The sequence below is a fragment of the Penicillium cinerascens genome (assembly GCF_028974065.1).
Source record: "Penicillium cinerascens strain IBT 15544 chromosome Unknown scaffold_4_segment0_segment0, whole genome shotgun sequence".
In the NCBI taxonomy this organism is placed as follows: Eukaryota; Fungi; Ascomycota; class Eurotiomycetes; order Eurotiales; family Aspergillaceae; genus Penicillium; species Penicillium cinerascens.
The window spans coordinates 2,106,491-2,130,357 of record NW_026695297.1 but is presented as its reverse complement, the minus strand read 5'-3'; the positions used below and the strand labels follow the sequence as shown (position 1 = coordinate 2,130,357).

Below are 23,867 nucleotides of genomic sequence, written 5' to 3'. Positions count from 1 at the left end.
AATGCGCTGCGATCCTTGCGGCGCTACATGTTGCATTCTACTTGCCCTTGACGACTACCATTAAGCCTGATTTTCTCCCCGCCAATATTCGGCTTCGTGTCATTTAAAGCGCATCGAACGTCGCCAATCCCTGCCTGGTGAGCAACCAGGCTAGGCTATTGTAATTTCAAGATGTCTTCCAAGATGTGAGCACCCCGACATTCTCGTGGGATAAATACTAATAGAATCGCAGTATCGTCCTTGGAAGCGTGGACTGCCAATTGCAAGCGACATTCACTAAATTGGCGAAATTGCAAGCGAAGCAGAACTTTGCCTTTGCAATTCTTGTCGGCAATCTCTTTGGCGACTGCTCGACAGAGGCTGAGCTGGATGAGATCTCCGCCTTGCTCAACGGCAGCATCAATGTTCCCTTACCAACCTACTTCACGTTGGGTGATCGGCCACTGCCAACCCGGATTGTGGAGAAAATCGAGGCCGACGATGAAGTCTGCCCTAACTTGTACTTCCTTGGGAAGCGAGGCACCCTGAAGACTTCAGAGGGCATCCGCATTAGTGCTCTCGGCGGTAAACTGGGCAGCAGCACAGACGCCCAGTCCAAGCCTGAATCAAACCTCGGCGGCAGGTTCCAACCGACATACAGCGAGTCTGATGCTCGCGCACTGTTCGGAACACACAGCGCAGATATCCTGATCACCTATCAGTGGCCCAAGGGAATCCGCTTCGGTTCTCAAGTACCTCTACCCGAAGACAAGGCTCTCCTGCCATCCGAAGTACAATGCGTGTCCGACATTGTCGCAACCCTTAGGCCCCGCTACCACTTCTCCGCATCGGATGGCTTCTTTTACGAGCGCGAGCCATTCTTCCACATGCCAACCGAAGGCAGCCCCGACGCCAAACCCTTAACCCGCTTCATCTCGCTCGCCGCCTTCGGCTCGAAGCAAAAAGCCATGTACGCCTTCACGATAGACCCGAAGGCCGCGCCGCCAATTACAGTGCCAGCAGGCGTAACAGCATCACCACTCTCTGCACCCCAATCCAAACGCAAAGGCCTACCGCCCCAGCGCGAATCATTCCAGCGCTTCGCGGCCCCTGACGAGGACCAACGGCCTCGCAAGCGCCATCAACGCGCCCCGCCACCAGGCCCAGACCAATGCTTCTTCTGCCTCTCAAACCCTAACATTGCAACACACCTCATCACCTCCATCGGCAACGAAGCCTACCTAACAACCGCCAAGGGCCCTCTCCCTCCAAACAATTACTTCCCAGACCTGGGTTTCCCAGGCCACATGCTCATCATCCCATTCAGCCACTCGCCCACCCTAAGCACAATCCCTGACCCGGAAATGCGAACAAATACATACAACGAGATGCAGCGCTACCGCTCCGCCCTCCACCAAATGATCACAGATCGCTCCTCCGGTAAACTCGGTGCCGTAACGTGGGAAGTCAGCCGCGGCAGTGGTATTCACATCCACTGGCAATTCCTTCCCATGCCCGCAGATCTAATCCGAGGCGGGCTCGTCGAGGCAGCTTTCAAAGTTGAAGCTGAGAACCTCTCCTATCCACGGTTTACATCCACGACTGCCTCAGCCGACGGAAGTAACGAGCCGGGTGATTTCTTCCGGGTGTGGATCTGGAGTTCCGGACAGACTCAAGACGAGTCATCAGAGGAGAAAGTAGAGGCATCGGAGAAGACGCTCATGCTTGAATTAACGCCAGACTTCAGATTCGATCTGCAATTCGGACGACGCGTTATGGCGAAGCTACTAGAGCTGGACAAGCGGATGAATTGGAAGGATGCGACGCAGGCTGTCGAGGAAGAGGAGGGTGATGCGGAGGCTTTCAAGGAGGCGTTCAAGAAGTATGATTTCTCTATGGAGTGAGCTTTCCCCGCCTTTGGGGTGTGGTTTACATCAAGGTCATCCGAGTCATCAATGAGATATCCAATTCATTTGGAAAATGAGATAGAATAAAGAAGGATCACCGATCCATAATTGTCATCCCATGGTACATAGATACAAGATAACTCCCAAGAGTTAAAACAAAGGCATGAAGACCGTCAGCATGGGAATGCGAGGATGAGAGATGAGAAGCATATACAGAGCGCGCACCAAGCGACTCAAAAAAAAAAAAAAAAAAAAAAAAAAATGACTCAAAAAGAGCATTTTACAACGAAAGAAACATGAAACGACCATGGTATCAAAATCATGAACCAGCCTCGAGCTGAACACGTACAAGAAGTTGAAAAATTCATACAAGAAAACAAACACATCACGACATCTTAGACATCGCGATATGTATTCGGCACAGGCTTGCGCCCGCTCATGAGTAGACTGGGTGGTCTATTACGACCAGGCTCGGACGCGGCAACACCGTACTCATGAGTCTGTTCCTGAGGGCCCGCATGCGCATGCGAACCGTACGGGGTATACTCGGACGGAGCCTGAGACTGGAAAGGCGGGGGTGGTGAACTGGGGATGGAAGGTGATGAGCCTCTATACGGAGGCTGGGAAGTATAAGTAGGCGGGTACTGGCTAGACCCGAATGAAGGTTGGCGTGTGAAGCCCGGTGTCTGGGAATGGTGTTCAGTGCCGGGGGTGATAGCCATTGGCACGGAGCTGTAGTTTGATTGGTGGTTGTATGCTGCAGCCGGGGAGGGGGAGGTTGCGGCGTGGTAACCACTGTTGTTGTGGTCGTCGTAGGGCTGGTTATAGGACTGGTGCTCGTAGGGGTTTGAGGCCATCCGTGCGCCGACAGGGGATGCGAGGCCCGGTGAGCGGCGGTTGTAGGGGTCCATGGGGGGTGTGTTGTGGGCTCCGGGGGAGCCGCGGCCGTAGGGATCTTGGGCTGCGTAGGCGGCCCCTGGGCCTGGAGAGCGGCGGCCGTAGGGGTCCATTGCAGCGGATGGGCCGGGCGAGCGCCGATTGTAAGGATCGACGGCTGGTGTTGGGGATGCCAGGCCTGGGGAACGGCGTCCGTATGGATCAACGGGTGATGTGTTCAGTGCGTGGAGGGCACCAGGTGAGCGGCGACCATAGGGGTCCTCGGTAGCAGCCAAAGCGGCCGCGGGGCCAGGGGACCGGCGAGCGTAAGGATCGGTGGGGTTGAAGCCTCTGTAACCAGCCAGAGGAGAGCCACGATCCGGAGGATAATCCGAGAAAGCGGTGCCAGGGTGGCCTGGCGTACCGGCCTGCTTGCGGTCCGGAGGGTTCAAGGGCTCCATCTCCACGTCTTCATGGGTGTGGTCCTCGACGTGCTTATCGACGGCAGAGGCCCAAGTAGGCATAGCCGGCAGCGCATCTTCATTGGCAGTGGAGGTTGCGCCGGGCTTGGAGGAGGCGTCGAAGGTGGCCGTGGAGTTTACACCGCGATAAACTGGCGGGGCAGGCGGAGCCTGATACACCGGGTTCGGCACTGGAGGTGGGGGTTGGTGGTAGATTGGCTCGTCATAGTGTTTGGGCTGCTTGTTTCTGCGCCGGCCGGAGGGGCAGCAGCAACTGCAGCATCCTTTACAGCATTGGTAGCCACAGCAGAGGCAGTTGACTATGCAGGCAAGGATGGCGATTACAATCACGGAGCCGACGATGATACCGACGATGACGGGCCATCTGAGATTGATTAGACCTGCGCTTTAGACATACCCCCATTGAGTGAACTCATGAACTCACTTGCAGTATGACTTGGCCATACACTTATCCCAGCTGGTGAAAGTAGAGGGGACCGATTCCAGATCACTGGCTGTATCGCGAGCCCACAAGGGCATATTTGTCGGACCCATTCCGGAGAGTCAATGAGAGAGAGCTAAAAACGAGACAACATTCGATTATCAATTCTCTTGCAGAGAAAGATTCTCATGTCCAGCAAAGGCGCCAGATCACAGTCGTGTTCGCGGTCAGGAGAATCGAGCGGGAGCGCATGCGATACGCAAAGCGTGGACCCTGACTCTATTCCAAAGATAGATCCGGCGGGGCGCGCAATCGCAAGGTTGATGGAAGTGGATGTTCCGTGGCTCTTTCGCAAGACAATCAACGAATGGCAAGGACAAGGATCCAAAGGATGACGACTCCTCGAGGGGTCCAGGTGAGACAGGTAGGCAGCGGGGTTCGACGGCTCAAGAAAGCCACTCTTCAAGGGTCTTCTGGCTGTGTCAACACAGCCCAGGGTTCTAAAAGAGTGACAGGGCAGTGCACCGTCAAAGGAAAAGGAAAGACGAGAATGAAACAGGAGGAGAGGATTGAATTGACCGCGACCCCATAATTCAGGCGACTCCGCCTATCAGCGACTCCGCATTCTCGCAGGTGCCGTGCATGTGCCAATCGTCATTAACCACCGTTTGCCGATCGCACAATTTTTGGACTTCGGCCTGAGCCACGCGATGTGGAGTTTACATCTACGGGACTGGTTTTGAATTGAGAATGATTTTCATTCTGCTCACACATAGGGAATCGGTATCTGCAGCCTCTGGCCTTCTCGCCACACCCATTAAAATCCCACAGAGTATAAAACTTCTGTCGCTGCCACGCAATAGTCACTTTTATGTACAGCTGCACAGCCACTTCATGCATATCATGTGCCCGAATCCCACAGGGCCCCTGCGTAAAGAACCCAGTCACACTCCGCGATGGAGGTGGAAGATCGAACTAGGCATGGGGGGAATGGCGAGCATTCCGTTCGGGAAAAAAAAACAATCGAAGATCTGTACATCGAAAAGACGGCGGATTAAACGGCAGTAAATGGGGGAAGAGAATTAGGGTTGAAGAGAATGGAATCGCCAATGTGGCGGCAGATTAGGAAGCGTCGCTGGATGCAAAGAAATGGAGCCATTGCCAGGACGTCTTTGTGGGCAGGTTGTGTTCAGAATTGAGTTGTCATGGAGAAACATAGGAAAGGTGCTCGGCTCTGCTTTTTGAGCTGTCGTGAGAGAAAAAGAGTTGCCCAAGGGTCGTTGTTGAGCTCATGTGCGGCGATGCAAGGAAGAACCCGTGCAAGAAAATCAAGGAGCCGGATATCGTGTCGGGTTGAGAATCAAGGAAACGCTGAATCGTGCGGGACTCTGGGAAAATGAAAAAAGAGTGCCCGTGAAGGAGGCAAGAAAGGACGATATCGACGGCAGGATATCGGGTCGGTGGTCGAAAGGTTGAAAGGAAAGATCAGTGCTGAAGCAGTGCTCTGGGTAGCTAATCCAGGGTCATCTCGCAGAGTCGACCATTGCGCTAGCAAGCACTGATGAAGAAGATAGAAGCGGTGGAGAAAAGCAAAAATCCACCAGGGAAATCAGAAAATGCCACAGTAAACACCTCGCTCCGGGAAAAAAAGGCACAGAATTTGGTATCCGCCAGGCGCCAGAGAAAATCAGAAGAGATTAGTAGGAAAGCATTCGGCGGCCAGGCGTCCGTTGAGGAACGGGGCTCTCGGCAAAGGGTGACGAAGGGAGACGGTTTCGTTCGCCGAGTCTGCAGCGGCCGGTCGGGCTATCCTCCATCTGGGGAGAGTGCTGTCCAAAGGCAAAGGTCTGAGCGCGGTTCAACTTGGAACGCCGCTTAACCTTGCCCAAGCCGCGCTCACAGGCGAACTCGTGCTCCTTGGCACTCATCTCCACATAGTTCTGAGGGTAGCACAGAGAGCGGTGCTCGGCGAAGAAGGAACTGTAACCGCCGTCCAGAATGTACAGGTCGGGGTATGTAAGATGAGGATAGGTATCGACATTAACGGCTCTGTCATGGTGGCGGATGAATTTCGCCATGATAGGTGCGCGGTGCGCGGAGTATTCACAGTGCAGAACCAGAGCGGTGCGAGGCTTCACGGAGCCAAACAGCTCACCGGCAAGCTGGTTCTTGTCATTAAAATTGAGGGCGCCGTTGATGTGACCTCCCTCATACTCGTACTCAAAACGGCAATCGACAACCATGATATGGTCGAAACGATCATTGAACTTCCCATCCAGAAGCTCGACGAATGTGCTCTTGTTGATGCGAGGCAGGTTGTCCGCCTTTTCCTCAGGGACGAAGTGAGGAAGCTGAAGGCTCGGCGAACATGCCATGTCACTGATGGACTGGACGGGTGCATTTGTAGATACCTTGGCCTCTTTTTCGGCGATCACATCGCCCGGGTGCTCAAACATACTCAATGACCGCCGGCACTGCTTGCGTGGGCGCATCAAAGGATGAGAGGGCTTGCGAATGGAGTTGGGAGCGGGTGACCCGCTGCTACGAGCATGCTGGAAGGGAGGCCGCAGACGCGGCGGTGCCAGGTTGCTTGAGGAAGTGTTGCGAGAGAGAGGTCTCTCCTGAGGGGGGGAGAATCCCCAAACATGTCCTCCAGCGAGGTGGATGTGCTCAGCGAGGTCTTATTTCCTGATGTGCAGAACCGGAATGGAGGCGCCTTGCTCTCCGGGGTGGGTCGGTTCATTCCAAGCTGGAAAGATGCAGCCTTGCTTTTAGCCAGGCTAGGGCGGAGGAATCCAGGACGGCGTCTCCTATAGACTGTTAGACAAAGGGCATACAAAATTGCAAGTTTCTTCCTTACTCAGTCGGCCCGATGGAAGCCTCCATGGGCGACGCTTGCAGAGGGCTAGGAGCAGCCGACGGAATGGGAGACTCCAGAGGAGATGCCATAGGAGATCCATACGGTGACGGCGAGTGAACCTCAAACTCCGTCGTCATAATAAACGCAGGCTTGTGAGGCAGCGGAGACAATTCCATGACGTCCATGGCCGGGGCAGGCGAGGACGAGGGCAATGGGGGAGTCGTCATCACATCATCTATTGCAGTCTTAGCACGGCACCTTTATAACATACTCCCGAATGGGGATCTTACCATAACCATTGGCATGAGCAAGCATGCTTGAAGAGAACAAAGACCGACGGGGCGTCGCAAGCTGTGGGCTAAGAATAGAGTCAGTATGCTTTGAATGACTCTTTGTTCACCACAGGCAAACACGAACCTTTGGTCAATGTGGAAGTTCTGTGACAGATCCGCAGCCAAGCTGGCCGTTGGTGAAGAAGTCCTGAGAGGATTCATGCTGAAATAATCCGGACCGGACTTCTTCATGGACAGGTCCTTGAAATTGAAACTATTGGGGCCAAACCCCGACAAAGACGGATACGAGGTCGGCTCTGCCCGAAAGCAGTGGCCGAACATCACAGACGGCGGCTGCATGGCCGCCAGCGGAGATGATTGTTCCATATTTCAAAAGTCGAACTGCACACTAGGCCAGATTCTGACGGAGTACAGTTGCGATGGGGTCACAGCTGAAAGAAAGCACACTTCCGAGGTCGTGGTTCGTATAGTTCCCGACACTGTCCCGGACAAAATGCAACCCGTCCACTCCGTCTTTGAAATCTCCACGTCGAGGAATATTACCAGCTACCCAGACCGAGAAACCGCAGATTCCAAACCCTCGAACCACGGCGAGAGTCTTGTGTCGAAATGGCGGGAGCTTAGAGAGCCATACCGGGGGGGGCCAAGTCCAATTTGTCGGTATCTGCAATCGGGAGGGGCGGCAGCTCGTGGGCAACGGTGGCTGAGTGGCGGAGGTACAGGGTCAGGAAGTTGATCTGAAACCTGTAGTATGAAGGTGGAGGGGAGGAAGGAGGTGGAGGAGCGGGTGACCGAGGGGTCGAGAATGCCTAATGTCGAAAGTCGGATGTCAAGAAGGAAGAGAAAAGGTGGAACAAGACTGACTGAAGAAAGAAACCTCGTGAAGCTGAAGGGATGGGTCTGTTGCAATGGCAACGCAAGTGGGGAGGATCTCCAGATAGGGTACGGTACCGTTTCTGAGGCACTTCGGAGATACAGCGGTACAGCACGTACCTGGGTACGGACCCATACGTAATTACATCAGCGCTAGCCCGAGCTTACTGATTTCCTCCTGCACCGGCAGTGGACCCCATGTGCGGAGGGCGTCAGGTACGATCGCTGCTCCTGTGGTATGCAAGTCCGTTCAATCTTTTTTTAATCCGGTCCGTTCGTGGTATAGATTTGCGGTTTGCCTAAGGGGGTGAGCGTGTGCAAAGGGTTTCCGTAGGTTTGGCCCAGTCTGGTTGCCCGGACTCCCTTGCCGCTCATCGTCCAGACTATCGGCTGCTGAGCAACTGCTCGCCTATCAGCGATCATTTTGCCCTTCCGCCCTCATTCTTTTCCGGGCTGAATCCTACGATCCTTGGCGGCCATGTGTCTCGGGCGAGGGGACGGTCGTCATCCCTGGCCTTCACGAGGTTCAAAGTACCGCTCTGCAAAGATCGAAAGCGAGGAGATCCATCCTGTAGTACCGTCCCTTCCATGGATTCCCGACGTTTGGACACCCTTCATCCATATATTTTTCAGCGTAGTACGAATCATTCCCTCGACGTATTTACGCGTCTGAGGTACCCAAACGGACTCTTCCGTGCGTCTTCCATGGGTCTTCCGTATCCACTGGAAAAAGAGTTTTACGCGCTCACGAGCCGTGTGTGCCGTACACAGCTCAGCTGAAAAACGGAGCGAGATCGAGTCTAACGGGCTGCAGCTCCACTCGTTCCACTTGTTCGGAAGAAAAATCGAGCTCAGAAAAGCCAAAACGGGCACCAACGAGGTTCACAGGGTTCACATGCAAGTGATGCATCATGCAAGGACAAGCATGACTTGGATCCCCAGACTGGAATTATTCTGCAATAAAGGCGACCTTCAACGTCACTCTTACCTTAACCCTCCCTCCATTTATTGCATCGCGAGGCCCTTTACCCGTTCGGGTTATGCCGAGCCGGGGCTCCAGATTCATGAATGGCGCGTTGCAACTCTCGGCCGATCATTCCCGTGATAAGCACTCTCTCGAGAAATGAACCGGAGTGGAAATGAACCGAAGGAAGCCTGTGATCTAATACAATTTCCCGAGATTGGGTTACCGAGGCAGTCATTGGCGGAGCTCGATGGGAATCTCACAATCGCAATCCGCGGTGTTTGCAGCGGCGAGATCATTACCCAGTTAGGACGCGATTAAGCAGTGCTGTACCCCACCATCCCAAGAGATGTGGTATCCCGCAAGGAATGGTGAAGGAATCTCATACTCCGTGACGATGCCCTTACTCCGCACTTGTGCACGCATTCCCGGTGGCGGTAGATCAAGGGCCCGGCGAGGGGAACGTTCAATGTCGCGCATCCCTTGACCCCTTGGTACCCACGGTCCATGTTTTAGCTATTAAGGCCCTTCACAGGGCCGTTAATTGAAACCTTCCGTCCAGTCCTATGTCTGGTCGCGCGGTCAACATAATTCCGTCTCCGTCGCGAAGTGCAACGGACATGCATCCTGTGGTCCTGTGGTCCTGTGGTCCTGTGACCCTGTGATATGATACCTGGGCTTACTGATATCCAATTGAGGGGTCAACAGGACCGAGCTCCCGTGGCAGCTATCACGCTAACAGTCCAAACATTGGGTGTGTCGTCGAACGCGCGGGTCCGAACAGGTCCGACTATCCACTCCGGCACTGGTCGGCGCTCGTCACGGAGATCATCAGGTCATTGACTTTAATGAGCGTCGATATTGGCCTGGATCTGGTGTTACAAACGCGCTAGGTAAACTCAAGACAGCGGAATTCTCTCGAGTTTGCCACCGTGATATCAACGCGGCTCTATGATGAGACCTGAAACTCCTAGTGTATGGAGTCGGCGACAATCGGACCAGTTACAATGGACACCGGACCGCCTCCCACTGCTGTACCCCACGACTTACTATTCTAGGCACTGTGAGATCTCAATGAAACGCCGGTTGATTCTTCCCGGTCCAGACAGCTCATGGACCCGCACCATACATCACGCAGCTGCTGCAGTCAGACTTGCTCTATCACAGACCTGAAGCAGGCCTGTGCCCATTGCGGTGTACAATGTACATACACTCCCATGTCGAAAAAGTGCGCAGCGTTGACCCCATGTTGGTCCGTGTTTCTACGTCACTTGCGGACACTGTAGTCGACCGATTCTTGAAAATTCAATCATGCTAACCGGGCACAATGATTCTATGACGGTTCATGACGTTGCAACCTGGGCGTTGTTGACAACGAACGCGTCGCTAAACCGAGCGTCTTTGTTTATCTCGCTTAGGGCTCAGATAGCCTTCTACAGCTGTCGCGCAGCTAGATGTGCCAATCACAAAGGTCGGCGGCTGCATCCTGCTGGGCTGAACAGGATTCTTTCCCAATATCGACCGGGGTGTCTGGTCGGTCTTGTCCGATCTCCGCTGCGCTACGGCCTACTCTGGTGGGGTCGGGGGGGAGCAGACTATATGATCCGTCAGCTGCGTCACGGCGCCATGTGCAATGGACCAGTCGCAAGCTTCCTCCAGCCGATAATGTCCAGTCGCGGCTGCGGGGTCATCACATCTCCGCGTGTCTGGACCGTCTCCCCTCCATGTGTCTCCTCTCGTGGTGATGTCAGTTGTTGACGGGCGCGTTGATAAACAAACCAAACTCTCGGGAAACGCGAACCCAATGCGGAATCCCGTGACATGACCCCCCATCAGTGACATCAGCCATAACAATACATGCGTCCAGATCTTGAATTTGCCCGATTATTTCTGAGGTTGTATCTAAATACACCACCAATACTTGAAATACCCATACTCACATCCAGGCCTCCCATCGTCTCGCGCTCGAGTTGTCAATTACGACCAGGCTATTCGGCATCCCCGATCTGCAGCACTATTGAATTGAATGCCCCGGCTGCCATAACTGTCAAAGCTCATGCCCCGTCTATTTCGTGCCTGTCAGCAACCGGGACTAGCAGCATGAGGGCCCCTGAACCATGATACTATCGCCCGTCTAGTGAGCAGTCTACACCCCATCCAGGAAAGACAACTCCGCCCAATGCACAGCCCCGATTCGTGGCCCCAAACCTATTTTGAAGCATGTGTCCCGCGATAGATCAGAGCGATCGGTCAATCTACCGCTGCAATGGACATGTAAAGACCTTATTTAAATAGCGTCGCACAACAAAAACAAACGAACACCGATCTTCATGTCCACCTACCCAATCCTGTACCCCCCGCAGACCCAATGATGCAGCCGCCACGGGAGCTGTCATGTCCTAGACGCATGGTAAACGCATGGCGCAAACCCACGTAGACCTCCGCTCCGTGGAACTGTACATGTCAACTCCAACATTGCTGCAGGATAAAGTTAAATGCATGAGGAAATGCGGTCTAGACAGCTTTCCGGAGTAGAACACACTTGATATATTCGCCGTCCCGCCCTCGTTGCCTGGGTTGCCATGCTCGACGGAGTTTATTCTCAGTATATATCAACCGAACTTTCTGCAACGCCCCGAATACATTTGCCACGAATCCTATGATCCGCAATTCTGCCTTTCTGCCTACTGAATAACTTGCTTCGCTTGCAATGCATCAGATTTCAGTTGTGTCTGTGGATTGTGAGTTCGGCACGATGAGTACGCCAATTCAATAGCTTGTGCAGGTACCCAGACAACGTCGACGCGGAATCGGGAAGAGGCATCTATAGACTATGGATCAGGCACCGGGTGTGATGGTTCTAGCTATGCTGGTTTCCGGATGATGATTTTTTCGGTGCTGGGTGTACCCGGGTTGGTTGGCCCGTTCGTTCCAGGCTTCCCCTGAAGGCCTTCGGGAGGACTCGTCAAATTTTGAGATGAGCTGCGGACTACTGATCATCTCGTTTTATTTGCTTCAGCTGAAGGTTCAGAATATTGAAAGTGTCAATAGTTGAATTTTTGGTTCTTACTGTCTGGTACTTGTATACTTTGGTCTGGGAGTTGTCTTGGTTTTGCGAATTGCTGATGGCGCCTGGGCCAGCAAGTTGGCCGGACAACAATGGACTGCGAGAGCAATTAGGAAAATTTTGTAGGAACTGTAGAAACAATTGCTTGGAGCTTGCAGGTGTGAGCTTGGAGCCTTGAGGGCGCTCTTATGACTCGTACAGTGGCTTTGGATGACATCTATAATTTGCGATGTAAAATGACTGAAGAGTGAAGAACTCGAGATATATCACCAATCTGTTACACCCAAACTCACCGCCAATAGCACCACAACCAGTTTTGAAGGCCGAAAACACCGGTTAATTAGCCTTGAGCACACCTAACAGCCAACGCTTCATCAATAATTTCTACAAATTCCCCCGCAACGGAGTTAATCGACAGCATCAACCCCGGGTTGACAAAATCCTTATCGGCTTATCGCAACGCGCTAAACCCAAAGAAGCAACCGCCTCCCGAATTTTCTGCGCTTCCGCGAGCAATGTCCAACAGCCAGGAGCATCCGCTTGACCAGCTTCATTTCCGAAGCCATACCCTTCGATCGCCACATTGCAAGCCAATTGGCTAGCATACCCATCTACGAAATGGGTTTCAAGCGGCGCCGCGAGCTCTACAACGTCGACACCAAGCTCGTCGAGATCTATGAAGACCTTGCCAGCGAAAAGGACGAGATCCGTCTGAAGGCTGCACAGGGCCTCGTGTCGCAGTTCACCCCCGACAAGAACCCCACAGATGACCAGATCAAGAAGGCACTCCAGCGACTGTTCCGTGGTCTTTGCAGTTCCCGCAAGGCTGCGCGCATTGGATTCTCGATTGCCTTGACGGAAGTCCTGACGCAGATCTTTTCGGTAAAGCGCGAGGACTCGCAGCTTAGCCTTGAGGATGCGCTCAAGCTTTGGGAGACTCAAACCAATGCCACCGGCGGCGAGTCGGGACAGGTATGCCTCTGCAGTCATGAGAGCCAGAAGTGGCCTTGCTAATTGATTTCGCGAACAGGAACAACGTGACCACCATTTCGGCCGTCTCTTCGGCGCTGAAGCGCTCATCAAATCCGCCGTCCTCTTTCAGCCTTTCGTGCCGTTCACATACTGGACCAGGGTCCTTGATCTGATTTTCGAACTCGCCCAGAAGAAGCCTTGGCTCCGCGAGGAGTGCGGTTGGATTATCTACCGCTGTGTCTACGATCTCTCTTCGCGCAATATGGATGTGAAGTTCGTGGAGGCTGCTGTGGAACGCCTGTGCTCGTATAATCTGGCCCCGTCCCCGGAAGGCGTTGCGATCTGGCTGGCTGCCAAGGACATGTTCCCCAAGGCCAACTTCCCCAGCAAGATCTGGAAGCACGATGATCCGCTGGACCCCAAGGAGCGCGGCAGTCTGTCCAAGATTATGAAGGAGTCTTCTTCCGAGCAGGGCGAGGGCGATAATAAAGCCAAATCCTCTGGAGTGTGGAACTCCAAGCTCCACTTTGCTTGGGATGCAGTTCTCTCGCGAACCAGCGACGGAAGCAGCAAGTCCAAGTCTGCTCGCTTGAGTTTCGCCGATTTCTGGCTCGAAGTCGTGGACAATGGTCTGTTTGCCTCTGCCTCGTCGGATGAGCGCAAGTACTGGGGATTCCTTCTCTTCAACAAAGTTCTCAACGACGGCTCATCGCAGCAGGCATCCCATATCTTCACCAAGAACCTGGTCCGGTGCTTGATGAACCAGCTTGCAGTCGAGGACCGCTATCTCCATCGGATGGCCGTCAAGGCCTCCAAGGCCATTCCGGCCCGTGTGTCCAAGGAGCCCAGCTTCGCTGCCGCAGCAGTGCGTGGCTTGATGAAAACCAGTGGCACGATCAACTTTGACCAGGCTACGAAGACAAAGACTGTCGAGAAGATCGTGACCGAGGCCAATCTCGAGGCTCTGCAGGAGATTGTCCCCATGCTTGAGCAGCTTCTCAGCCGCCCCGGCACAACCGAGGAGAAGGGAGCTTCTTCCAACCGCCAGTTTGTCGCCCACCTTCTCCTTTCAATCGTGCGCTCGAAGGCTTCTACCGGTGACAAGGACTCCGAGGATGACTACCAGTCAGTCCTCGAGCAGATCCTGTCCACTTTCGTGCGCTTTGCATACTTCAAGGGTGACGGTGCCCGCGAGTCTGTGCCCGAACCGGCCTTTACCCAGGCGACGCAGGAGCTTCTTCGGAACCGAATCAACTCGTCCTTGAACAGTCTCCTCGCATCGCAGAAGTACGCCACGACCATTCCCTACGCCGTCGTGCGCCAGATCCGCGATGGAGCCAAGTCCGAAGAGTACGGCAAATTCATCATCAGCATCGATGATAAGCTGCAGGATTCCGTGAAGACCGCTTTCAAGTCATTGAAGAAGCTCTCCAGCAGGGAGAAGAAGGGTGAGACTTCCAGCATCTCTGCTTTCAAGCTCCTCTACTCCATGACTGTGCTGCAAGTGTACAGTGGTGACGCCGATGCCGTATCGATGCTGGATGAGTTGGAGTTCTGCTACACCAAGTTTTTGGGCGATGAGGGCTCGAAGAAGAAGAAGGAGGACACTTCCGATGCCTCGGATGCGCTAGTGGAAATCTTACTGTCCTTTGCTTCGAAGCAGTCGCAGCTGTTCCGTCGTATGAGCGAGCAGGTATTTGGTGCCTTTGCGGACCAGGTTACTGAGAATGGCTTGGAGTCGTTGATCTCGGTACGTATTTGCATTTTTCTATGCCAATGTGCTTTTAAATTCTGACTGTGTTTTAGATTTTGGAAGCCAAGGAGAGCTTGGCCGGCCAGCAAGAGATGTTCGACCAAGAAGACGACGATGATGTTGAGGAGGATGATGAGGATGACAAGGACGACGACGAGGAGATGATCGATGTCGACGAAGAGGACAGCGACGTCGAGGTCATCGAGGCAGGCGACGCCTCTGGAGACGCCGACTCCGACGAAGAAGAGGAGGAGGAGGAAGAAGGAGAGGAAGACGCTGCTGATGTCGCCGCCTTCGAGGCTAAACTGGCCGCCGCCCTGGGCACTCACCGCGCAGACGAAGATGCCGCCGAGTCCGACTCCGACGCCGACATGAATGATGACGAGATGGAACAAGTGGACGCCCAACTGGCCAACGTCTTCCGAGCCCGCAAGGAAGCCGCCTCCCAAATCAAGGACAAGAAAGACGCGCGCGAGAACATGGTCAACTTCAAGAACCGGGTTTTGGACCTGATCGAGATCTTCGTGAAGAAATGCCACACGCGTCTTCTTGCCCTAGACCTGCTCCTGCCTCTTCTCCGCCTCGCACGCCGTTCCTCCGTGAAGCAGATCGCCGGCAAGGCCAACAGTGTGCTGCGCGAGTATACCAAGTTGTGCAAGGGCAATGCCGTGCCCAAGATCGACGGCGAAGCCGAGCCCGTCTGGGAGCTCCTGCGCGCTATCCACAAGGAAGCCAGCCACAGCGGACCTCCCGCACATGCAGCTGCCGCCAGCCAGGCATCGCTGCTTGTGGTCAAGGTGCTTGTCGCGGACGACAAGGCCGCCATCGCCGACGTGGTGGACGTCTACGCCGCAACCCGAAAGGAACAGCTGATTAGCACAAAGTGCCACGTCCAGCCATCCTTCTTCACAGAATGGAACAACTGGTGCGTATCAGCAAGCAAGCAGTTGAAGAACTAGGATAGATCATGTACATATTCCTCAAAGCATTACTAGACAAAACAAGTCACATCACCTCGTTGACCCCCGCAGAAATTCCCATCGAGTACTACACAATTCACTCCTACCGGAACCCTCCAGAATCCAGCATCACATGCCCCCATGAATGGCAATCGCCAAAGGCACCCGTTCGTCCCAAAGAGGCAAGGCCCCAGCAGGCCTGAGTATAAATACCCCCTCCTCCACCCTCCCTTCTCTTCTCTTCTTCCTTTCCTCTCTCGAAGTCGGGCTGTCATCGGCGTAAACTCCCTAAGGTCAACCCTATTCCCGCTCGCCTCCCTACACCTCACCTCATCTCGCCCCCTCCCTCCCTCTCAGTTACCCATGTTTGCACCAGCACCCTGAAGGTACCTTTGACGGCTCGCACTGATGTGTGTGGGCCTAAGGGGGATCCCAAGGGTTGTGCTTTGCAGATGTTCGCTTGTATGACCGTCTGCTTGTAGTGTAGTGTAGTTGTAGTGTCAGTTGAACTGTACTCTCTTTGGCTGTAGCGTAGCGTAGTAATACTTGAACTGTATTCTCTTGACTTGTAGTGTAGCGTAATGTAGATCTCTCGTGTTGGATGTTGTGTAGAGTACATGTGTCGAATACGCGTATCACCATTGAAGATACACTCGCTCACAGCTTCAAGATGCAGAGGAAGCCAGGCTGTAGATGCGTGGCTCATACGCAACTATCAAGCTTCATGACCAGAGCAGGGTGAGCGCAATGACCTGGGACACGAGCAGAGGCGCGTCCTGCTCCATACGCTGTGACATCTACGGAGCTCTCTCTTAAAGTATCAAGTTGGCCGGCTGGTCCACGCCGGGTACGCATAATACCCGCTCCGTTGAGAGTTTCTACTGATACAATGACAGCGACAGCCTACGGAATGTGAGACTCAAGGATATGTGCCTCTCAGTGGGTACTGTGGATCGATACACGGCTGGAAATGAGGTCAAAACTTGCGCCCAGATGCAAAGGGCAACAGGGTACAGTGAGGGCACAACTGGTGCGTGCGGCTATAAGCTACGTTGTTGAGTGTCGATGATCCATATTCTCTACACCGCGGATACAACATCTGCTGTGGTACAGGGTCTGTGGCAAGACTTCGGCTTGTAGAGTGTAGTGGTGGGCACACATCTCCTTTGCCCAAATCAAATAATTTACATTAAGAATCTTGGCTCGATATATGAGGCAAACTATATAAAAACAAACTCGCGCTGTCCCCATCACTCCGCCTCGAACTAGGTCTCGCATTCGCGACCTCAAGCCTCCGCTTCTCTTCCCTCCTCACCCGTCTTTTCCGATTAACCTCAGTAGCAAGCTTATTGATAGTCGGAATGCAGGTACATATCAATCCCAATCCACCCTCCGCACTACTGCAATTAATCAGCCACGACCCATTAGTTAAACACAAGGCCCTTGACTTACTCAGACAAGAAAACCTTCATAAACCACACAACCTTATTATCAGTGCCCAACTCACTGATAGACAGTGCCAACCGGTAGATACTAAACGCGATAGCGATACTACCCGCCCCAAGGATGGCGATGACATGCAACTTCTTAGAAACAGACATATGCATAGACCAGGTCAAGACGATAGGAAAGACGAGAATAGCCAGATCAGTGATGACGCTGATAACGGAGTCGGTGACGATAATAGCGGATCGATTAAGACATGAACCGACGGGGCGGTTGACTTTCCAGTATAGGCTGACGGGGTTGCAGGTGAAGATCTTGACGAAAAAAATGATGATATAGTATAGAGTGATGAAGATCAGGAAGGTGTAAAGTGCAATGACCTTTCCGCGGTAGGGACTCCAGAGGCGGATGAATATGTAGATTAGGGAGGTCTTGACGAATAGGACCATTGGGACGTAGAAAATTGTTGCTATGTAGAAGATCTGCTTTCTTAGGTTTGGTTGATAGAGGGGTTTGGAAGGGAAGTACTTTGTATTTGGTTTCAAGGTCGTCTCCTTGCACGTCGGAGACTGTGCCGCCGGTGTACGTGTCTGCATCGAGAGATTATTAGCAATTCTTGTTGAGCCCGCTGGTTGAGATAGGTTCCGTACAGAATAGGGTGCAAATGGAATGCCCCACGAAGAGCAGCTGATTCTCGTTAGGCCTGCCTACATCGAGTTGGTAGGTAATTTCATACCCATGCCATATAACATGTTGCTTCGAGGATTAGCTGAGCAAAGATGCGGACAATATGAAAGGGCACATACCATCTTCAACGCCAAACGGGTGGTGTAACTTATAACTAGCAAAAGCCCGCAGCGCGACAAGAGGCGATACGATACTAAAGCCTAGAATCTGCGTGGCAAGACTGATGTTGTCCAAGTTGTTTGTCTGTAGCGAGTGGGTCATAATCGAAACGCCCCTGGACCAACGTCCTATCGGAACGCCATGAGGTGCAAGTACCCTGGGATGTTGATTATTTGGATACGTCAATATCCTAACTGGCCCGAGACTGTCCTTTTGTCAAAATGATATCTGATTCTTGGAATAGCCGAGAATTGGCGTTCGGACGCGTCCAGAGCCGCAAGAAGTGGTGATGTCATCACGTGCCCTCCCCTCGGATGCGGGAAACTTTGCCCGTCATTGTTTACCGAAAAGCCATCGGGGAAGGTAGATTGAGAGAAATTAAAGATAAATCCGAAGCATCTGGCCTGGCCGTACCTGAATTGTTGAGCAAGGTCATGGATGGTGTCCGAAAACACGGATTATGCCAAGATTGTGAATCTGGAGCACAACCAGTTGTACGCCTGGGCACCTAATATATTCTATATTCTATATGGGTAGATGATCATCTTCAAGTATAGTACACAAATACAGAGCAGCCTTGGACTCTTCCCTCACGCCAATCACTGATGCAGCCACGGCGCGGACAAAGCCCAAAACAAGATCTGCGAACCCAACTGCTTCTCCGCGAAATCCAGGAACTCATCCTTGGTAAAAGGCTTATTCGTCTTCGGATTAGTCGCAGCCAAGTCAGGCTCCTGCACCGCAACAACATTAATGGGCACCTTATTCCGGTACTTGGACATATACGGATAAGCATTGTTTTCCATCGTCTTCTTGTAGGGAATATCATCAGGTCCACCAACACCGACTCCATTTGCAGCGAAGAACTCGAACGAATCGGACATGTAATTGTTCTCGTTTGCCCAGCCGCACGGCCAGAAATTGACGTATTGCACGACGTAGGAGCGATTGAAGACGCTGGCGGCGTAGGCCGCATTGTCAAGGGTTCCTTCGAAGTATTTCTGGCATGTGTAGCCAGAAGTGGTGTTGGATTCGACTTCAATAGAAGTTTCGGGGAGGTTGAATCCGTATACCTTGTCGTCGAACGCGATGGCGAGAGCTTTCAGGAGGCGCTGGAATCGTTCGCGGACGTGCGGGTTCCATTGGCAGGTTGCCCAGCCACCGGGGACGAAATTGTTGCCGCAGTCATCACCGTCGCATTGGGGTACACTGCCGTTATTGTAGATGGGCTTGTGGAGGTAGTTCGGGACTGGGTTATAGGCGGTACTGAAGGAGCGGTCTTGGATCTGGACCCAGAGGTGCTTGCCTTGGGACCGGGTGCGGTTGAGATCGTTGGCGATAGCGGAGAAGTCGTATTGGTCTCGCTGGGGCTCCAGGGATTTCCAGGTGTACAGGCTTTGGACACCCTGGATCTCGGGACGCTTCAGGAGAGTGAGAGCTTCGTCATCAATGTCACTGGTGTAGAGCCATTGGGCAATTGAGTGGTTGGAGGGTTTGGCTTGAGCTGGAATGCTGATGGACAGCAGACTTGCTAGCAGAGGAAGACTCGCGCCAAGCTTCATGGCGGGATTTTCTGGAGAATGACGTTGGGGATTTGATTTGAGAAAGATATGTTGCTTGAGTCAAGAAGCGAAGACATTTTTATTTATGGGACAGTGGAAGAAACAAAGACATTGCCGGGCCCTGACGAGGTGCCGGTGTAACTCGGGTCCACAGCTCCACAGGGCACAGCACTTCATTCTGGCTGTTCATCCACGGCTCCGGGTCCATCAACACCCAATCTGATTGAGAAGATTCTGAAACATTCCAAAGTCAATCCACCCGAGTCTTAGACACGGCCCACATCGCTTAAAAATTCCCAGGAGCACCGAACTATGACTATGAAAAGAAGTGCGATCATTTTGTGCACAATTGCCGGAGTGGCGCGATTCAATTATTCCACGGTTGTTAGTATGCTGTTTATCCGAGCCTCCGGAAGTACTGCGTATTCATGTAAACGAGGTTGTACCCGTCAACTCGGGAGCTGATCGCTTCCTGTGGTTACATACCGTGCCGTCCCATTTTTTACGATCGGGAATCAATCCGTGAAAGTAGAAACACGATTTCTACTCGCTTTCTGCAAGAGTGCAAAATCTAATTCAAGCGATATATGTCTCTTTCCTTACAATCCACAAAAGATCATTCCCGAACTGATCAACGCCGTCCTCACGCACCTCAGGCCTCAACCCGAGCTTTCTCTCCATCAACATTTTCATAGGAACATTCCCAGAATGACTGGCGATTCTAATCTCCATAAGCCCTAGCTCACGTAGCCCATAATCAACCACCATCCTAAGAGCCTCGTACGCATGCCCCTTCCCTCTCGCAAAAGGCTGAATCAGGACGCCGGCCGCGCCAGCTCGGGATCCATCGTTTGCATCACAGGCCCCTATCCAACCCAGCCCCGCAATTCCGATGGGATTCTTGTGGTGCCAGATCAGGAAGTTGAGGTGAGTTAGAGGCCGTGAGATGGTTGTCCACCGCCAGGCAATAGTTTCCAGCTCTTCGGACGTGGCCTCGGAGATGGACTTGTCGAATTTCGAATTTTCTTTGTTTTCTAAAATATCGACTAGAATTGAAATTTCGGTGATTGTTGGGAGACGGAGGATGAGGTCTGTTGATGTGGATTGGAGTCTGAAGGCTGGGTCGCCGGGATGGCTGACTAGTTTGTATAACTGCGATGTTGATGGGGGTTGCATTTTCCAAAGGCTATATGAAAGAACAGGTTATCTAGCACCTAGAAGGTTGTAGTTTGATGAAGCGCAGGTATTTGTAGACGAACATGGTTAGCGGTGACTCATCCCTAGGCTGTCCTAATTGGTACCCCCATGCGGCATCTTTGCTCGAAAGCAGTCTGAACAGTGAATTTATCGTGTCTCTTTCTTTCCTGCCTCTTTCCCGTTGCCGACCTAAAGTCCTGTCTACAAATTTCCGCAGCTATTCACATCGGCGTAGAAAGATTCTATCCCCTACAAGCACGCAACACTGTACGCCCCATCGCAAATGAGCCAAGTACGACTTTGAGACGGTCCATTCCATCGTGAACGCGTCACCCATTCTCTATGTGTCTTTTCTGTCTACGGAGGAAATATAGCGAATTTTGAAACCCCTTTGACTAGGGAGGCACAATAAAATATGTCGCCGTTATGCGAAAGGTACAGGCTGCGATAACAGAGCCATGTTGCACGGAATTACAAGAATTCTAGTTCTCTCACCCAACACTTTATCATAAAAATGTCAAACCCTTTCCAAATAGCAGTTATACAGATTTGCCGAAAACCGAATAAGTTTCTATCAAATGCAATAGGACATTGGCCTTCGACCAAACCCAACTGTGCACCTTGGATAGAATGAGACTTTAGCGCATATAACGTAGCAGCATTTTAAGTTCAACTCCTCGAAGCAAATCTTCGAGGTGAGCAGCTCCCACCTGGCGAAGATGGTTACTATTTCCTCGTCTCACATATCGTGCCATGGTGGAACATTTTTGGACCGGCTTGTGGCAAAATTACATTCTCGTGGTCTAGTCACATAAGTATCAACTAAAACGTGGCCCTCCGATGAGATGGTGGCCGAAATAGTATGTGGAATGCTAGGTAACTTGATATGGGGTCGATAATAGGATACAGTCACTATACTAATGGCCGAGAATCAAGTCCCAAAGCGCTGTGGGAGTAAAAAGGCCTCGTCGTATGGAAATCGATTTGGAACAAGGAGAACTTCTTGGAAAGACTGGATGAGGAGATAGATAACTTTCTGGAACTGGGTATGCCAAAGAGTAGCCTTCTAGATTCGCTGAAGCCTAAATCTGGCAACTGAAACGAGCGAAGAAATTGAGTATGACCTAGTCATCATGTTTTAAGACTGGAAAAGTACGTTCAATGCCTCCCCAAGTACAATTTAAGTGGATGATTATTCATAGGACAAGCTTGGGAAACTTGCTCCAAAATGCGTATATAGCGAGAGAAGAAGAATCGCGCATTAGAGCTATACTCAGGATCTAGGTAGTTATATACAATCTACGTATATTATAAGAGTGAAGTGAGTTGTGAAATAAGGTCAATAAATATAGGGAATTGATATTATGTACCCCCATCCTCCTAACGTAATCGGTAAGCGAGCGACGCACCCCAAAACACCATAGTGAATGCGATTAATTACAACTTGATATCTGAACACCCATAGCTTCTCATAGGGACTTCCAATAAATAAATGTCCTTCATAATGAGTCTAAAGGTATTTAAAGGTCTCGAAAGTTTTCAAGGTGTGATGAATCGATGACATTTGAAGCTCAGGTAGTTAAATTAAAGTGTATTTTATCTAAATGTAGTGATATCATAATTAAATTACCCCAGACTTTCAAATTTGACTGTTTATGCTCTAAATCAGTGGATCACTAAAGGCTAAGTAGAACAAACTTGTCATGGTTGAAATATGGTGTTCTTAAATATCGCATTTACTATGGTGTTTTGGGGTGCGCCGCTCGCTCACATGCGTCGCTCGCTTACCGATTCCGTTAGAATCCGAGGACCTGTGAAATTGAGGCCGATAATGTCCGCTTTGGACGTCAAAAAAGGCCGCCTTCCCACCCTCTTGACCGCCCACCGCGGGTTCTGGCGAGGCCTAGTACACACCCCTCTTCATGTCACCAATCCGGCAACATGACATCATAGTGTGTCTGAATGTAACATCGGTTTTATAATTGGCCCAACCAGGCGTCCTCATGATCTTTATATATGAGTTTACCAGGGTCCAGATGGATCTCCACCAATGTGAGTATACTGCCCGCACCTTGGCAGTGGCAAAAATGTGGTTCCAAGGCCCCGGGCTCACGTATTCTTAATAGTTAGTTGAATACTACAGTAGACTGAGTATTGGTGAAAGTGAATTAAATTAACTTATCAATCACATTACGTAGTTGGAAATTTGCCACTGTGCTGGTCATACATTTTTAACTTAAATACCATTAATAGCCACCTTTCTGAATTATCTGCAACCAAACTTGCTCATACCTTTCCAACTCTCACATCTCAAATCTGACACACCTGACTACTCAATATGGCTGGTTGCGGCTGCACAAATTCGGGAAATTGCACCTGTGCCCCTGGCACCTGTCAGTGCCCTAACTGTGGCAATTCTGTACGTGAACAAATCTATCTTATCTTTGAAGATATATTTGCTACAGATCGCTGATTGATTCACATCAGAAATAATTCCGCGTTCTTCCGGCAACGATAATTTTGCTCCATGATTGCACCTACTTAGGTTTGCACCTACTTAGGCTCATGAATTTCCTTTTACATGGACGGCGCGCTATCTATTGTGGAATTTATACGGGCGGCCGAGGGCGACACTGAAACCAAGCCACGAACAGAATAATTAAGCGATCATTAAGAGGTGGGAGTCGACTTATCTCACCACTAGATGTGGTTCCCTCTTATCGTCGACATCCACATATTCTTTCTTTCAATGCACACTGCCACTTCACGATTCTGCCCTTCACCATTCGCTCCTTTGCTCTGAGCTATCCAAAACACAACATTTAACCTCATGATCAGTTCCATACTGTTACTCGAGTCAAAAATCTACAATTACGTGAGATCCTTAACAAAAGGGTATTAGAAAAGACAAATACTAGTAAAATAGTGGCTGATGATCAGCAAGGTGGTTATTAATGTAGTCTGGCCAGTGTCCTCGGCCGCCGTTTGAACAATAATATGATATCGGGTGACTGGCATCATCCATACGCCGCAATTTCATTAGAAAGCGGAGTCACTCATCGTGTTGAAAGATAACCACCAAAAAATACTGGGTGCTCGCACATGTGAACGTTGAGGTTGAGGAGAAATGAAAACAGATATACATACTGTATATGCCCGACTATAATAAGCTTTTGATTCTTTTTTTAGCACCAAGGTTAGCTTAATCCATTTCACTGTTAATTCAAAGTCAAGAGACGAGTAGGTAAACGTGAAATTAAGGGGTGGAAATTAGGAGATTTTTGTTATCGACTTCTAGCGAGCATACGGGATATGTTCCTAGGTGTTGTCTCCGGTGAGTTTTGCGCCTCTCCTAGTGACACTCCATAGCCATGTGAAGTAGACCTGGTCGGAGGTAATGTGAAGCAAAG

At 51.5% G+C, this 23,867-nt stretch overlaps 7 protein-coding genes across 7 annotated transcripts; 2 read left to right on the top strand and 5 right to left on the bottom strand.

Moving 5' to 3' along the window:
• Positions 1-171: 171 nt before the first annotated feature.
• Positions 172-1,883, top strand: N7498_008780 (CwfJ domain protein; the record flags this gene model as incomplete). Its single annotated transcript, XM_058455842.1, has 2 exons — positions 172-185; positions 233-1,883. The coding sequence occupies 2 exons, from the start codon at positions 172-174 to the stop codon at positions 1,881-1,883; spliced, it is 1,665 nt and encodes a 554-aa protein (XP_058305830.1).
• Positions 1,884-2,281: 398 nt separating this feature from the next.
• Positions 2,282-3,778, bottom strand: N7498_008779 (uncharacterized protein; the record flags this gene model as incomplete). The annotated part of the gene is made up of 2 exons (XM_058455841.1): positions 2,282-3,608; positions 3,669-3,778. 2 exons carry the CDS (start codon positions 3,776-3,778, stop codon positions 2,282-2,284), a joined length of 1,437 nt encoding a protein of 478 aa, XP_058305829.1.
• A 1,584-nt stretch (positions 3,779-5,362) lies between these two features.
• nimT (putative tyrosine protein phosphatase MIH1) lies at positions 5,363-7,184 on the bottom strand (the record flags this gene model as incomplete). Its single annotated transcript, XM_058455840.1, has 5 exons — positions 5,363-6,254; positions 6,311-6,475; positions 6,526-6,760; positions 6,816-6,883; positions 6,943-7,184. The coding sequence occupies 5 exons, from the start codon at positions 7,182-7,184 to the stop codon at positions 5,363-5,365; spliced, it is 1,602 nt and encodes a 533-aa protein (XP_058305828.1).
• A 5,156-nt stretch (positions 7,185-12,340) lies between these two features.
• Positions 12,341-15,406, top strand: N7498_008777 (DNA-directed DNA polymerase POL5; the record flags this gene model as incomplete). The annotated part of the gene is made up of 3 exons (XM_058455839.1): positions 12,341-12,694; positions 12,753-14,444; positions 14,501-15,406. The coding sequence occupies 3 exons, from the start codon at positions 12,341-12,343 to the stop codon at positions 15,404-15,406; spliced, it is 2,952 nt and encodes a 983-aa protein (XP_058305827.1).
• Positions 15,407-16,595: 1,189 nt separating this feature from the next.
• Positions 16,596-17,800, bottom strand: N7498_008776 (uncharacterized protein; the record flags this gene model as incomplete). The annotated part of the gene is made up of 4 exons (XM_058455838.1): positions 16,596-16,806; positions 16,859-17,442; positions 17,503-17,555; positions 17,659-17,800. The coding sequence occupies 4 exons, from the start codon at positions 17,798-17,800 to the stop codon at positions 16,596-16,598; spliced, it is 990 nt and encodes a 329-aa protein (XP_058305826.1).
• Positions 17,801-18,297: 497 nt separating this feature from the next.
• On the bottom strand, positions 18,298-19,260 carry N7498_008775 (uncharacterized protein; the record flags this gene model as incomplete). Its single annotated transcript, XM_058455837.1, has 1 exon — positions 18,298-19,260. One exon carries the CDS (start codon positions 19,258-19,260, stop codon positions 18,298-18,300), a length of 963 nt encoding a protein of 320 aa, XP_058305825.1.
• A 576-nt stretch (positions 19,261-19,836) lies between these two features.
• Positions 19,837-20,436, bottom strand: N7498_008774 (GNAT family N-acetyltransferase; the record flags this gene model as incomplete). The annotated part of the gene is made up of 1 exon (XM_058455836.1): positions 19,837-20,436. The coding sequence occupies one exon, from the start codon at positions 20,434-20,436 to the stop codon at positions 19,837-19,839; it is 600 nt and encodes a 199-aa protein (XP_058305824.1).
• Between the last annotated feature and the right edge of the window lie 3,431 nt (positions 20,437-23,867).